The sequence below is a fragment of the Peromyscus californicus genome, unplaced genomic scaffold, assembly GCF_007827085.1.
Source record: "Peromyscus californicus insignis strain IS unplaced genomic scaffold, ASM782708v3 Scaffold_22__1_contigs__length_63687245, whole genome shotgun sequence".
Lineage (NCBI taxonomy): Eukaryota > Metazoa > Chordata > Mammalia > Rodentia > Cricetidae > Peromyscus > Peromyscus californicus.
This window is the reverse complement of record NW_026294525.1, coordinates 34,264,585-34,282,119: the sequence shown is the minus strand read 5'-3', so window position 1 is coordinate 34,282,119 and position 17,535 is coordinate 34,264,585. Positions and strand designations below refer to the sequence as shown.

The 17,535-nt window shown below is 40.5% G+C and overlaps 1 protein-coding gene across 5 annotated transcripts in view; it reads right to left on the bottom strand.

Moving 5' to 3' along the window:
• Positions 1-3,305: 3,305 nt before the first annotated feature.
• The window catches only part of Arhgap18 (Rho GTPase activating protein 18), a 214,783-nt gene continuing 200,553 nt past the window's right edge, over positions 3,306-17,535 (bottom strand). For all 5 annotated transcript variants that reach the window (XM_052751244.1, XM_052751246.1, XM_052751248.1 and 2 more), the window contains 3 exons: positions 9,314-9,438; positions 5,413-5,474; positions 3,306-4,855 (listed from right to left, as the gene is read on the bottom strand). In XM_052751244.1, the coding sequence (XP_052607204.1) occupies positions 4,764-4,855; positions 5,413-5,474; positions 9,314-9,438 (279 nt within the window). In that variant the 3' untranslated portion in view covers positions 3,306-4,763. The remainder of the gene's footprint in view (positions 4,856-5,412; positions 5,475-9,313; positions 9,439-17,535) is intronic.

The window sequence follows — 17,535 nt, the reverse complement described above, 5'->3', positions numbered from 1 at the left end:
CTAAGAGATGCTGTGAGGATTACCCGAGGGGAGGCCCTTACCATTCTCAACATAGTTGCTACCCCTCTCCCCTGATTCTCTTGTTTATTGTAAGCTGGTATTACTGTGTCTATTACACCTTGGCTCTCTGTTGAGCAGAAATGGAGTAGAACACTGGCATGATATTGTGAGAATTCTTACTCTACAGTTCTGATATTAATCATTATAACCACTAATGAAAATACTGTCATTTATTACTGCTTGTTACCTAGTTAGTATGCTGCTGAGCTCTTGACAGAGATAGATTCTAATAAGCTACTAAAAAGTGAACACTCCCATTATTATCTTTACACAAAATAGAAAATGAAGCTCAGGTAAGAAGTGTGTCCAAGGTCACATTAAAATAGTCACATTAATAATGCCTCCTGCACCCATGACAGCTTTCCTCAAAACATTACTTAAATAAATAAACTCAAAATCTCCATTAGACCAGAACCCTTCTCTCAGCTGTTCGCCCCACTTATGGTCTTCTTAGTGCAGCAACAGTTCGCCTTAAGAGAATTTTGCCCTGCTATAATCACCTCTAATATTTTCAACTAGGCATCAAGATCAACAAAGACCCTGCCTAGAAAAATCCATAATCAATCAATCCTTGCTCATCCGAGCTACAAGGCAGGTCTACCGTGACTTTGGTGGCTTTCCTTCACATGACTATTCATGCATTATGCTCACTTAAACTTTAGGAGGGGTTTCTTGCTAATACTTCCCTGCTTCCTTCACTTCCTGGTCACAAATACCAGAAGCTCTAGGGCTCCATTCCCTGTTTTCCCTATAAAATCCACACTCCCTCCCTTGATCTTAGCCAAGGGCACAGTTTATCCAGACTCCACCCTACTAACAGCCAAGACAAAAATCTTGTGATTGTGCATTCCTGTCTCCTGCCAGAAAGCCTGTTGGCTCTGCCTTCCACTGTGTGGGGTGACCAGGATGTCCCATTACTTCACAGCTCTAGCTTTTGCCAATGGTGCCCTTTTACTGACTGTTCGGATATGAACAATAAATTGCCACCCCTCTAATCCAAGGCTCTCATGATTTTGGACCCTGTCTTTGCATTTCCCTCTCTGACCTTTGCTTTCGCTGCCACTAATGCCACTCCGGCCACAGTGTTGACAAGGCACATTCCTACAGTGGACCTTGGTCCTAAATGTTCCCTTTGTCTAGAACACCATTCCAAACATCCACACAGAAAAGCCTTCTCTTTCTCCAAGTCTTTATTGAGTTGTCAACTATTCAAGGCAATCCCTCGTTTCATGCTCTCATATGCTCCAGCCCTTGTCCTACTCACTCTGTTCAACTTTCTATGCCCACTGTACTCACTGCCTTTCATTACTCTAGAGTTCTATTCACTTACTACTTAGGTTTAATTCATTACTCCTCTCGCTCACTAAAATTTGAATCCAATAGGATCGATGCTTTTGGTTATTTTGCCCATTGAGGAACCTCCAGGGTACAACCTGCTTGACAAATAAGTCTGCGTTGAAATGTAGAAACATGTATACACTAGAACAAATGCCACTGAAGCGCTCCTATTTCTCAGCTCCTTGTCCCTATCCTCCCGGTTTTCCACCTTGACTCACAGCACTTCTGTTTAAACGAGACATTACTGAAAATTTAATTCTGGGTCTGATATACCTGTCACATATCTGTTCAATGGAATAAGGACTAAAGCAGACTAATTCATTAAACACACCACACACACACACACACACACACAACCTGGGGTAAATGATTATTTTCAGTTTCGGAATGAGTAACTAAAACAGAGCCCCACAATGTTATCATCTGAGAGCTGGAGGTGCCTGGCACCCACCAAGTCACAGCAACATATGTTAGAAACGCCTGTTCATTGTCTAAAACTTCTTTAGATTCAAAGGAATCTCTGCCTAATACTGCCACCTACTGACAAGTAGGTGGGAAATCAGGGACAATCACAAAGTGTAAACCAGTTCTACAAACTTGAGAAAACAATCACCTTTTCCCAGGTCAACAAGGAATTTATATCAATTTCCATAACTATACTCAGTAAAGGTGGTGTAAGTGAAAGGAATAACAAGGACCAGAAATATCTAGAAGGATTATGCTAACGGGTGACGTGGCAAAGCAGGAAAGCAAGAATAAGGAGATGAGAACAGGAAGCCTCACAGAGGGGTAAGCAGGGTGAACATTTTTCTGTAAACACTGGCTCTCAGATTTTTCCACCAGTAACTCCCATAAGCGTTAAAATGTTTTAGGCTCAAAGCAAATGTGTTTGTTCTCACATCACTGTCCTTTTCTCAACCAAACAGATGTACAGTGAAAATGAAAACTTACTGGAGAGAAGAAAAAAAAAAACCACAGTAAAAGCATTTGAATTAATGCCAGGACATGTATCTGAAGCTCTACAATATGAAATTCTTTTCTGTAGAATTATAATACACAAATATATGTGTATATGATGTATATATATGATGTATCTTTATATTACATTGTGTATGTGTGTGTGTTATTTAAATGCACTGTTCAGTGCCAATGAATTTAGGTCATGAGTTCTAGGGATGACTCAGAATAAAAAGGCCTTTTGATTTCCTCCATCAAAACCTGGGAACTCAACTGAGTGGTGGTGGCACATGCCTTTAATCCCAGCACTCAGGGGCATCTCTGAGTTCGAAGCCAGACTGGTCTACAGAGAGAATACTAGAACAGCCAGAGCTACACAGAGAAACTCTGTCTCAAGAAATTTTTCAAAAAAAAGCAAAAACAAAAACAAAAATAACAAACAAACAAAAAACCCCTGGGAATTCTTCTACCAGCCTCCCTGGGCAGGCAGTCAGTGTGCTAAGAATCAATCGACATATGTTCTAGAAACATTTCTTTAAATCTCTATCCTGACTCTTGGCCTTTTGTTGTTGTTATGGGTCCCTAAATGTTTTAAGCACATAATTTTTCTTTAGAACTGTTCATTGTTTGCACTGAACCATCAATAAATTTTGCTACCCATGAAATGAATATATTCCTATAATAAGAAACAGCACAGAATGTCTTTTGAAAGCCCTAAAGGATAGACATTTATGTAAAAGAAAAAAAAAAGAAGAAGAAGAAACCTAAGGAAGGAAATAAGCTTGTCTCATACATCTTTCAAATTTAAAAACAACACAGGAATGTAGAACTGATAAAAGAGCAAATGAGGCTTAATTACAATGAAAACAGACCGTTAATTAAAATAATTTAAAAAGACAAAAGGAGACCCATGAACACACTGGAATAAAAGTAATAATTCCAAGAGAAGGTCGTTTAGAAAAAAGGCATTTAATTATAAAATTTCTTTAAATAAAAAAGCAATGGCACGAATCACCATGGTGTTACTGAAGCATCTATCCACAGGCTGCTCTTGTAATTATACACTGAACATTTCTCTGTTCTCATTAACGGCACTTTCCTTTCTAATTAGAGTGACAGCAAGAGCTTCTGAGAATGTGGAGCTTCCCCTAAAGAACGATGAACAGTGTCATCAGCACATGGGTGCCTCATCTACACATGCCACCTTTTATCGATGACACCCTACCCTTATGAAACAGCGAGCACTGCTCTTATTTCATGTCTCTTATTTACAGCAGAGGTCCGTGTTTTGTCACAGTGTGGTCTGTGCACGAAAAGCCCTGGGAATAATGCTTTCCATAACATCTTAACAAATTGACTCAGATGATTTAAAATATGAAAACAGGCAAAATTGTTCACATCGGTGATCGTCACACTCAGAAGACTCATTCTGGGGGGAAGGGGATTGTGGAAGGTGCCATTTCACAATGCATTCTCCAATTGTTCCAGATTGTACTATTTATGATATTGATAATGTTGCCAGGCAACCTTATATGTTACTTTTCAGATTCCATCTGGAAGAGAGTGGTACACACAAAGTGATCTGGCTTTTCACATTGTGGTCAGAGGTGATCCAGTTATTCTGTGTGGATCCACATTGTGTCTCCTGAGTATTTAAGCATTTCATGCTTTGGTGATGATTGGACATTCCTGACAGTTTGGGTTTTGATGATGGATACAGATTCATGCACATATGTCAGATAAGCTGAAAAAATAACTGTCTGGGATGCTGCAGGAAGGACTGTTTAGACAGAGGATCCAAAACCATGAATGCTAACATATTGTGGTAACAAGAATTCTGTTGAGTTAAGTTTGGCTTCGTAGCATCCCATACCTGCTATTAACTATCTCTTTCTGGTTAAAAAAGCAAATTTTATTGAGGGAATGTAGATAAGAAGAGGTAAGAGAGGGGAGACAACATTCTTAAAATGTAAATAAACTAAAACTTCATTGGTAAATCTATTAGTAAAGATTATTTAATCTGCTGGGGATATCACTAGGTGTCATAAAGCACTTGCCCATCATGAGCAAAGTTCTAGTTCAATACCTAGTACCAAAAAAAAAGGTAGAGAATTTATTTCATAGAAAAAAAAAAAACAAAAACAGAAACAAACAGCTGTCACATCTGAACACATTTTAAAGTGTGTATAAACAGCCCACAAGCTAATTAAACCCATCTCCTCTTACTCCAAAAATATTTTTTAATAATAATAATTAACAATTGTGGCAAGCACAAAAATCTATAATTTTAAGACTTGGGGGTGTCACTTTGTAATAACTGGGTACAGCTGAATAATTAAGAAACCTGCGACTTTTATTGACACTCTTGACCCAGCAAGAATGATGATACTAGTCCTCCGGTTAGTCTTCTACCGTGGCTTGGATTTTATGACCCACTCAGCATTTGGGTTCAGTTGGTATAAGTCCTTCATATATGTGTCCTCATCAAGGCAGCGTTCCCCTGTGAAGGAGATGTGGTATCAGTTAATAGAGTTGGTGAGGGCAGATGCAATCGTAAAATTGATCCCAATGATTAAAAATCTTAGTTTTCAAAGTCTTTGTCCTTCTTCCTTATTTCTCATGACAACACTCAAAGACTTGGCCAAGACATTAAAAACACCAATTGGGTAGTCATTCTCTAACGCTGGTATCAAATTAAATGAAGAAGTGAAAATACTTCGTGGGATGGACTTTAGCTGCTTCCTTAAAATCATCCTCACCTGTATTAAACATAACTAGTTTTGAATGCAGCTAAAAAACCACACTAATTTCCAAGATCTGATTGCGAAATGAAAAGTCAAATGTGCAAAGGCTGAGTGTGAATGATGATTTAAACAGTGGGAACTCAAAAAGAGGACACAGGAAGAAAAGTCGGAGCACTGAACAAACCCATACTACCCAGCAAGTGTCTAAGACATGGTATGCTTACTTTCAAATCTAGAAACACTTTTGTCCCAAAGATATAAATAATAAACATTGGCAACATCAAGTCAACAGATAGAGTGAAAATGTGCTTACCAATATTGCCTCCAATTTCATACAGGAAAACTTCTCCTTTCTTAAGTGTCTGGGCAACCCCACTATTAGGGACAAAACAAACAGATGAGTTGCATCATCAAAGAGCTTGCACATAAATCAGTTTAGCAGACCGGGAAATTCTAGCTAGCACAGAAAATTCATAACTTAGACATACTGCAGTTATGTACTTTTGTATGTTCCCATCTGTTAAATGTGCCCTACAGGTAATAAAAAATGTCACACTTGGAAATGAAATAAATAGAATCAGATATCTGAACGCAAAAGAATAAATCAGTATCTAAATTTGTAAACACCAAAAAGTCAAGTTAATGAAACATTGATATGGCATGATTATTGATATGATTATCTGCTCTTCATAGGGCCAAGATACTGACTCAGTTTCCTCATTGCACTTAGTTTTCTCTCACTCAGTATGTTACATATACACATTTATATTCTTCAAAGAATAGCATTTTCCACCTACCATAAAGAGGTGTTGAAAGTTAAGCCCACAGATACAATTAGCTACATTCTGACATTACATAGTATATCCTCGAATGGGAGCCTCTCAGGACTCCATAACTCTGTATACTTTTAGGTTTTACATGTTAGTTACAAAAGTAAACTTTTCTAAAATGTTAAGTACACACACACACACACACACACACACACACACACACACACACACGTTACAATTCAGTGATTTATCAAAGGTTCCTGTAAAAGAATTACTTTAGAAACCTTCTAAAACTTTAGAACCAAAGCTCAAGAATTTGCTTTTAAAATCCTCTGTGGTGTGTGGATTAGGTGAACAGAGAAGTTGTGGGTTGCTGATGAAGGTCCAGAGGAGTAGGGCTGGAGAGATGGCTCAGCAGTTAAGAGCACTGACTATTCTTCCAGAGGACTTGGGTCCAATCACCAGCACCCACAAGGTAGCTCACAACCAATCATTAACTCCAGTTTGATCCAAGGGATCAAATACTCTCTTTGGATCTCCATAGACACTCTATACACAAGATTTAGAGACACACATGTAGGAAGCCTAGAAGAGATATATCATGTAAGCAGGAAGAAAATTAGCAAGTCTGACTTTACTCCACCTATGAGGAATTCCTGGCATAACAGCAGCTTTCCTAAGCAGCCAGCTAATGGTTCTCTGGTTATCTGATCTTCTCTCCCCTTTGCTATGCCCATGGCATCACTGCCTGCCCAGGGCTATGCACACACACTTCAGTTCGACCTGCTACCTTGTATACCATCCAGTGGTCACATTCTGATTCCAACCAAGAGTTACTGGGGCTATAAAAACCCCCAAAGAATGTTGTAAAAGACTTGATTTTTAAGAATCTAGTCCAATACTGCTCTCAGAGTGATTCTCAAGGGTCTGTATGATTCTTTCCTTTTACCGAAAGCTGAACAAATTTTCTGACATAGGACAGCTTTCATATAAAGTCAACAAATTCATAAGTATTGATGGAAAGGCATCAATACTTTACCCAAACGGATGAATGAATGGGCAATTTGTTGTACTTTTTGCTCACATATGTGCTCGTGGCTTTGACGGAGAGAGTTGGAAAGTGAGGGATGAAGGAAAGTGAGCTTCCTAACTGTCCCAAACAGTAGAGGATAAATGGGGAAAACACAAGTATGTGGTCGGGAAAAACTATAGTACAAACATTTATTGAGCACTTTCCTCACTCTGAGGCCCAGATAAACAGCAACAGGACTTAATGGCCACTTTCCTAGTCCCCTCTTACAAGACTGTAAGGAGTCCTATTCTGTCTTGCTCTTCCTAATGGAGAATGGAGGCTTTAACCTAAGACGTGGGACATGTTCAGCAGGAACTTGCCAAACCTGATGACCCAGAGCCCGCATGGTGGAAGGAGAAAACTGATTCAAGCACTGTGGCTTGTGCACCATGCACATAGAAATGTACACAAAACAAATTAAAATGTTATTTAAAACACCAGCCTACGTTGAAGGAAGAATAGCAAGAATCTGAATATACTGACTCATGTTTCACATTGTACCCCAAAATATTAAAGACCCAGCTGAATGGACTGTACAACTTCATAAGGATTTGTGCTTAGACAGTCTAAGTTCGGGAAGATGTTCTTGGAACTTGTGGGATGCTCCTGACTCAAGCCATCCAAATCTGCAGGCACATTCTGGGAGGGAATGGAACATGCTATTGGAGGAAAGAAGGGTCAAAGGTGGCATCTGCAGGTCAAAGTTGAGGAGGAGCGAGGAAGAGGGTTGACTTCATTGTGGCTGAGACACCCCAGGGAGAAAGGCTCCATCTGAGAAATTCCTAATGCTCCCAGCCCCCAGTCCTGGGAGATTCAACTCCGGACTCCATGGCAGGCATGACTCCCAGGAGCTAGTGTGGAGAGGACTTTAGGGGCTGCCTCTGTGGACACAAATACAGGTTCAAATTCCAGCTGTGTGACCCGGAGCAAATATATTCCCTGGTCAAGGTCCTACCAGTGAAACAGAAGGAACTGCAAGGGTGTTCATACTGGTTTGCAGAGGGCTGAGTCACTACCCCAGAAGTCCCCATCCCACTCCAACACCATCTGTGAGCTTTGGAGATCCATCCTTTCTCCCACCTTATGAGATGGGGGAGAGGTGGTTGTTTGAAGGTTTCTACTTCTCTCACACCTGCTGCAGAGTCTTAATCAGAGTATAAACATTAACAAAAGGTACTGTACTGATGCTGCAGAGGCATCAGCAGACAAACTGGATGGAAGCAACCCCCGCCCCTCCCCCCCCCCACACACTGTTAGAATGAGATTAACCTCAAGGGAGGCCTAAAATGGGATACCTATAAACTGTGATGCTAGATTTCTTTCAAGAATTTTAGATTGAGGCTGGTGAGATGGCTTAGTGGGTAAAGGTGCTTGTGGCACAATCCATATCACAATGGAAAGAGAATGGACTCCACAAATTTGTATACATACAAACATATGTGTGTGAATGCACACACACACACACACGCACACACTAATAACACATTTTTAAAAAAAGAATTTTAATTTCATAGCATAAATCAGAGGAAAATCATTAAAACTGACTTTAGCCAAAAGTAAGATATTTAAAGGGGAAAACCTAAAAAAATCCCTGTAAGATTACCAGGACCTCTCAACTTCGAGACAGGATGAATGGGAGGCTACACAGACTCTAGTGAGTACTGTGAGGGAGAGCAGAGCTTTCTAAAGACTCTGTAGCATCAGCCCAGGACAAGGAAGGACGTGGTTGTCCCTAATGAGGACAGCTTGTTCTCATGACTTCAGACCTCAGGGACTGGGTGGCCTCTCTCAATCATCCACGCTTTCAGTTTTCAAATTGGAACATTTCTTTCTTATTCATTAAGTTTCATAGAGAAAGTTACGTCTTCATTTTAATCTTGCTGCATCCTAATTAGCAATCTTCGTAACAGCCTACAAACAGTAATTAACCTCCAACCAACGTGTTCTGGAGAGACCACAGAGTAGTTTCACTTGCCAAGCTCATTGCAGGCAAATGGTGGCGGGCTGCTCACACATGCTGCTTGAAACAGGCACAACTTGAACACAAGCTACCTCTGACAAATTCCCACCCTCCACTCCAGCGGTCTAACTGTCAAATCTGCTTTGTTCTTCTGACGGGAAGACACACATGCGTGCGCGTGCACACATACACACACACACACACACACACACACACACACACACACACACACACACACACACGAGACAGAGAGAGAGAGAGAGAGAGAGAGAGAGAGAGAGAGAGAGAGAAGAGGAGAGGAGAGGAGAGAGGGAGGGAGGGAGAGAGAGAGGAGAGGAGAGGAGAGAGAGAGGGAGAGGAGTATAAATATAAAAGTGAGTTATCCCACAGAATAATTAAAACAGGCCTTTACCTTTCTTGGCTGAGGAATCTGGCAAGCACATCGCTGGCTTTTAGTTCCTCAGTTAGTTGTATTGCCATGGAAACTTTTGAAAGATGGGGAGCTTGCACTCGAATCACTCCCTGAGGAACGTCAGCCTGCAAAGCAATAATGACACTGGAACAAAGCTGACAGCAGCTGGAACATGTAACTCTGTACCATGCATTGTATGGTTAAGTGTGCTTAACTACTCCTCATTTTACCCCACTGCATAAAACCTTAACTACTGTATAATGTAATTTGCTAAATTACATCAAACCTCAAATATCCTCTTAATGGTGATAGGGGAACTTTATAATGCCTGTGCAGTAATGCTTAATTATTTTTAAAGATGTAAAGAATGACAGCAATAACCATTACTGCCATATTAAGTGCTGATTTCTGAGTGTTATCTACTGGAGAGGGCTTCCTCATGTAGCAATTTATGAAATTGAATCAGAAAGAAGTCACTCGATGCTGTGCCTATGTGTGCTTTTATAAAAACCTTCCCACCCGGTATCAAAATTTCCTCCATCTTTTATGTCCCTGGGTGTGAAAAAGAAATGGACTTTTCCTGATGTATTTGTACTATATTTCCTTCCTGCTTGGTTACCATGCTTATTATATTTTTGACTGTACACAGTGAACTTAAGAGGGCTGATTCTAAGCCCTCCACCCATGGATCTGCAGGACAATTTATGGATTTAGAGATACCAGTGATACATTTTTGAGGTTTGTAATATCAAAACATCAGCTACAACATTCAAAATAATAGGCTTAATTAATTCCTAAATGGTTTTTGCTAAAATAAATACTAATTTATTATTTATAACCATATGTCTTAAACAGACTTTAGAACAGCATGCTCAAATTATGTTTAAATATAATTCCTTAAATATTACAAATACCATCACTTAGTTCAAGCAAAATTTGTATCTACTGAGTACTATGTTAGGTCTACTTCCCTGAAAGATTAAAAAAGATACTCAAATCCTTTAGCATCCATTACTGCTGTGCCCATTAAATGGATACAGCCTTTAATTCCTTTTGGGTTTAACCATAAAGCATGAATACACTACAGATGCCATTGATGTTTTTGGAAAGCAAACAAAAGTAGTCTTCTAGAATCAGGCAGAATTAAAAAGCAGATGCCCCCAAATAATTTAAAATTGTTTCTCAGTAACAGGAGAAAGTTTATATTGGAAGGACACAGAAAAGAAATCGTGCTGCTGAGGAATGGCCAGCAAGCATGGGCTCCAACCACCAGGTCCAAGTCACAGGCAGATTGTCAACTCCACTCCATCTTGGAATTGGTGGTTTTGACTTCTCCTTTCTGGGGTATGTAATGTGGCCTGAGTACCTCGGGATACGGTATACTCTGACCTTGGCATGACCCTCACCCCCATGTGTCAAGCCCAATTTACCTTTTTCTTTTAACTAGGAGATACATTGCTTTCATCTGTCACATACTGGAAAATGAGCTACTTTAACAGTAGATGGGACATTTCCTGTGATTGTGTTATGTGTGTGTGTGTGCAATTGTATGTGCGTGTGATATTGTGTGACTGTGTGTTGTGTGAATGTGATGTGTGTGTATTGTGTGAGTGTGATATTGTGTGCCTATGTGTTGTATGAGAGTGATGTGTGTGTATTGTGTGAGTTTGATATTGTGTGACTGTGTTGTGTGAATATGATTGTATGTGTATTGTGTGAGTGTGATTCTGTGTGACTCTGTGTGTGTGTGTGTTCCTTTCTGAGCAGCTATCAACGGTGAAGCACACCCAGAGACTGCAGGAGCTTCTCCCTTGGGGCTATTCTCTAGCCTCTTTCCTAGTGTGGTCATTCCACACGATGGCTTGGTCTCAGCACTCTGTTTCCTCCAGGGGCAGTGGAAACAAGAAGCTGCTACTGACAACTTGAATGTCGGAGTGAAAACGGTAGTGGTGACATTGGAAATACTGAGGCTGTATTCATAACACCCTGTGTACCTTGTTCACACAGTGAAAGCAGCAAACAATGGTACTGTGAATCAACATACTCCATCCTTACTATAGCTTTGTACAAGGCCCTCAGTAGAAGGCCAGGGTTTGCATACAACCACATACTTATGATGATGTTAACGTTAGAAAATCCTGGTTAATTCATAGTACCAGCTATATTTAAATTTGCTTAAAGAAAGTAATAACAATAAAAATTGTTTCCATGGTCACCTATTACCCAGCCCAAGGGCATAAACACATAAGTGCTTGGCTAAATTAATAGTCAAATAAGATCAGGTAAATAAGATCAAATTGTATACACAGAAGATCTATAATGAATACTTCCCAAACAAAAATGGATCAGAAAAATAATAGTATGCTGTGGAGATCTCAACAGTATGGCAACCTCAGCAGCTACTTCCCTTTCGTTCCGTGATTCCTTGTGGTTTATTTTCCTGTTTGGAAAAAATAAATCTATTCTTTCTGGTAGGTCCTCATCCTCATTGGGTATCTCTTAACCAACCCTGTACCAAGGCTCATTTCAAACACCTCAGACTCCATGAAACCTACTCTACTATGGCTAACAGAATCAAAAGAAATAAAATCACTCAACAATATTTTCATTAAAAACAATGGAATAACAACAATAAAATTTCTCTATAAGAAGATATACCAGTGTGCATTTTCTTACTGGTTAAAAAAAACATTCTTATGCACTTTATCTAAGATGAATGCATTGAACTGCCTCTGTCACTTTGTGTTGTTCCCCATACTCTACAAAGACAAGGGACAGAATTGTAGAAAAGGAATTTAACAATGCTACAAAAGGTAAATTCAGTTGTTTGCTCCTGCAGGAAGACAACAAAAAGTCCAAGGTTCCCAGCATTAGCGGGTGCTTGCTTCAAGAGTAGCCACTCTCCTCCTAAGACATCCCTAGAATTGTTGAAGACCTGTAATAGCATGATCAATGCCCTACACCCTCTAAATGAGTTCAGGAAGTGTGGCCTTGGAGAGGGCAACAGGCTTTCTTAAGAAACACAGCACTGAGTTTTAGTGTGGTAACAGAACTTCTAAGAGAGCACCACCTCCCACACACTTACAGGATTTTGGAAGGAATAGTCTCAGGAACTTGTTTCTGAGGTATCCCAAAATTTTCAAGAACACATGTAATATTAGGAAATTGTCAAGCTATGCATATATGGCACCAGAGTTGATTTTGCCCAATTTGGAGAGTCACACGGGCATTCTACCACAGACTCCTTATGGCTGTGGATAAAACCATCCCCATTTCTAGCCCTCCACAAAAGTGGGTGAAGTTAGGCCAACTTGAGTTCAGTGTTAACCCTTCCCAAACTAGGAGCTGTAACAAATGTTGACTCATCACAGCAAGTAGATACGTCGCTGCCTCTAAAAGGCTTTCATTCAGCCACTAGTAGCACATGGCACTTTCTCAGGTTGACCATTGACATTCCTGGAAACTAGAGAACTTGCCCTCAAACAGGGTGTGAGTGTTGTTTATATCTAAGACAGAGGCAATCTCCACTTATTTAATGTATCCCATCCAAATGCCCCTCCCCCAAAGTGCTGAGAATGTAACTCAATAGGACTCTACTAAGCTCCTTACACTTTTACTGAAGTGTAGCCAATAGATGGTAAAGATGAAAAATGTCATGTTTTTGGAAGTTCTTGCTGAGTATATTAGCAAAGGAGGGCAAGTGATATTTACACAGAGATGATAAACAATAAATGATACCAAGGATCTCATTTAAATGGTGTATGACAGCTCTGATCACGCTCCAAACTCACACTGTATCCAATACGAATGCTATTAGTATACTAATTACATTGAGCTGCCAAGCTTTGAAAAGACACCATGCCTGATCAGCAAGCCAAACAATATGTTCTTATTTATGCCATAATAGTAGCTGAAACTATATACAGAATAATCTTTGTGACCTTCACATGTCATGGCTGTGATGGATATTCTTGGCTGACAACTTGACTACATCTGGAATTAACTAAAACTCATGTGGCTGGATACAGCTGTGAGATATTTTTTTTTCTTAATTAAATCACTTCAAGTGAGAAGACCGACTTTTAATCCAGATATTTTGAGGTGGGAAGATTCACCTTTAATCTGGGACATACCTTCTGGATATGGAAGAAGGTTGCTTATTTTTTGTTTGTTTGTTTGCTTGGGTTTTTTGGTTTTGGCTTTTTGTTTGTTTGTTTTTGGTTTTTTGTTTTTTTGTTTTTTGTTTTTTTTTTTGCCCGATTGCTCTTGCTGTTGCTGGCAAGTCCATTCCTTCACTGGCATTAGAGTCTACTTCTTTAGGATGCAGGGATATACTGAAGAACTGCTGAGAAATCCAGCCTCGTGAATTGGACAACTATTGGATTCACAGGCCTTCTGTTAGTAGACAGCTATTGTTGGACTAACTGGACCACAGCCTGAAAGCCATTCAAATAAATCCTCTTTATATACATACATACATACAGATACATAGACAGATACATAGATAGATTCATTCTATAAGTTCTGTTCCCCTAGAGAACATTGACTAATACAGATTTTGATCCAGAAGTGCTTCTAAAGCAACAAAAGTATAAGGATGAATTGTTTAAGTACCTAAAATAGACTTTCCAATTTGCCAACACCTAGTTACTGAAGTCTCTCCTAGAAGCTTGGAGAATTCTGAAAGCCCATGGTATGAACTATTTTACAAACTTAGACAAATGCATGTGATTATCCTGTTTCTGCAGTTGTGAGAAGCAATGGATTCGGTGACTCTGTACACAAAGCTTTTGACAGTTTGTGGGACAACAAGGAGACTGAAGACACTGCTTGGTTGCTCCTGCATCTCTGGATAAACTGACAAAGGAAAAGAATGAGGTCTGTGATAAAATTAACCAGCTCCTAGCATCTCGGAATATGATGAAGGACAACAATGAACTCGGTGATAAAACTGACCAGCTCCAGATGCACACAGACAGTCTAATGGTTTCTAAGGCTTCTCTGGAAGAGACTCTCTTCTCTCCAGCAGCCACAGAGCTCAAGTTGCAGAAAATCAAACCAAAGCCCTCATTATAAGGTTGGCTGAATTACAGCAAAAATTCAAGTCCCAGCCTTGGAGGGTATCAGCAGCTAAAGTGAGGGCATTACTTGGTAAAGAATGGGATCCTGTAACTTGGGATAGAGATGTGTGGGAGGACTCTATTGAAGCTGAGAACTTTGAACCCTCAGATTCTTGGGGGTTTATCTCACCTGAGGAAGTTGTCTCTCCATCCTCAGCAGAAGATGTACTCCCACCCCCTGAAACAGTGCCTTTTCCACCTCTGACTGAGTAAATTAATCCTTTGTTGTCTGCTAAGACAGCAGTGACTTTCTTTGAAGGAGATGCCAGACAAGACAATACTGATGTCCATCAGGGCGCACCCATAGTTGACTCTAGACCTGTAACCTGACTTAATCCTGAGCAGGTTCCTAGAGGGGAGATTGGAAGGAACGTAAAACTGGATGAGGCTGAGTTTATTAATACGGGCCCACTGAGTAGATTCTAGTAGAATATGGAAGCTTCTACAGTTAAAAAAAAATGTGTCAAAAGTTTGTTTGAATGGTTCACTGAAGCATTTGACAATAGATGGCCTATTGAAAAGGAGCTGGAGATGCCTGGTATCCCTTAGCTTAGTGTCGATGAAGGAATTTTAATGTTCAATGAAATTACAATACTAGAGTGAACATGCTGTATAAAACCTAATCCTCCACAATGGGAAGACCCAGAAGACACGCCCTTCACTAATCTTATAAGGCCACAAATGGTGAGAGGGTCACCAGCACATCTGAAGAGCTTTGTTGTCGTCCTTTTCCTTGTGCCAGATGTTAGGGTTGGAGATGTTACTGCTCAGTTAGATGGATTAAATGCAGTGTGTTAAGTTGGGCCTGGAAGCAGGAGCCAAGTGGCAGCACCAAATCACCAAAGGCAAGGTGATTATAGTTATCGTAATGGGCAGCATAGACAAAGCAATATCCATAACGGCCTAATTGATAATGGTCAGCATAGGCAAAGGGAGTTCTATGGCAGTATGACTAATATGGACCTTTGGTACTCGCTAATCAATTATGGTGTTCCCAGGCATGGCATAGATAAGAAACTTACTGCATCTTTAGTTGATCTGTATAAGCAGAAAAATAAATAACAAATAAACGTAAGTCTCCATTGGATCATGACAAAAAGGAATCTTGGCCTGTGAAACAATTTTCAAATGAGTCAATTTGTAGACCCAGAACCTTTTGAATGGAGGGATGGTTAGTTTCTCCCACGGAAGGACCTTGATAAAATACTTAAAAGTTTTATTATTAGCCTTTCCCCATTCTTTCCCCCAGAGGGACCTACGGCCCTTTACAAGAGCACTATACACTGGGGTAAAGAAACAATCAAGACCATGATGGGGAAATGTATAGAGACAACCAAACCAAGCTAGTGGAAACTCATAAACTTTAGACCAACAGCTGTGGAGCCTCCATGGGACTGGACTAGGCCCTCTGCATAAGTGAGAGAGTTGTGAAGCTTGGTCTGCTTAAGGGACTCCCTGGCAGTAGGATCAGGATCCATTTCTGGTGCATGAGCCCATTACCTATGGTGGGACACCTTGCACAGCCTTGATGTTGGGGTGTGGGGATGTGGGGGGGGTTGGACTTGCCTTAACTAAATGTACCAAGCTTTGCTGACTCCGCATGGGAGGCCTTAACTTTTCAGAGGAGGGAATGGGGGGTAGTTGGCAGGGGTAAGGCTGGAGGGGCTGGAGGAAGGAAGAGAGGGGGATCTGTGGTTGGTATGGAAATGGTTTTTTTCTTTATCAAGAAATTTTTTATTCAATCAAACTTTCCAAAGTCTATTGGATGCTGGTTCCGAATTGATCCTGACTCCAGGAGATCCCACGAAACATTGTGGCCCTCCAGTTAAAGTAGGGGCTTATGGAGGTCAGGTGATTAATGGAGATTTGGCTGAAGTCCAACTAACAGTAGGTCCAGTGGGTCCCCAAACTAATCCTGTGATTATTTTCCCAGTGCTACCATTTATAATTGGGATGGAAGTTGGCAGAATTCTCACATTGGTTCGTGACCTGTGGAGTGAGGGCTATTATGGTTGGAAAGGCTTTAGAGTTGCCTCTGCCAGGGAAAATAGTGAATCAAAAACAGTATCACATCCCTGGGGGAATTGCAGAAATTAATGCCACCATCAAAGACTTGAAAGATGCAGGGGTGGTGGTTCCCACAGCATCTCCCTTTAACTCTATCTGGCCAGTGCAGAACAAGGATCATGGAGAATGACAGTTGACTATCAAAATCTCAATGAGTTAGTGACTCCAATTACAGTTCCTGTACCAGATATGGTGTCTTTACTTGAGCAGATTAACGCATCTCCTGGTACATGATATGCAGCTATTGATCTAGCAAATGCCTTTTTCTTGATACCTGTCCATAAAGACCACCAGAAGCACTTTGCTTTCAGTTGGCAAGGCCAACAGTACACCTTTATAGCTTTACTTCAAGGATAGATTAACTCTCAAGCCCTGTGTCATAACTTAGTTTGAAGGGATCTTGATCATCTGTCTCTTCCACAAAATATCACATTGGTGCACTATTTTGATGACATTACAGTAATGTACCAAGTGAGCAGGAGGTAGCAACCACTTTGGATTCATTGGTAACACATATGAACACCAGAGGATGGGAAATAAATCCATCCAGAGTTCAATGGGCTTCTACCTCAGTGAAATTCTTAGGAGTCCAGTAGTGTGGGCAGAGATATTTGTTCTAAGGTGAAGAATAAATTATTGAACCTGGACCCTCCCACCACCAAGAAAGAAGCACAAGATTTAATAGGTCTATTTGGATTCTGGAGACAGTACATTCATCACTTGGCTGTATAACTCCAGCTCATATACCAAGGGAACTGGAAAGCTGCTAGCTTTGTGTGTGTCCTAGAACAGGGAAGGCTCTCCAACAGCTCCAGACTGCTGTGCAGGCTGCTCTACTACTTAGATCATATGATTCAGTAGACTCAATGGTATATGAAATGCCAGTGGCAGACAGGGATCTGTTTCAAGCCTTTATCAGGCCTTTATCAATAAATGAATCACAAAAGAGACCTTTGGAATTTGGGAGCAAGACTCTACCATCATCTATAGACAACTATTCTCCCTTTGAAAAACAACTCTTGGCCTGCTCTTGGG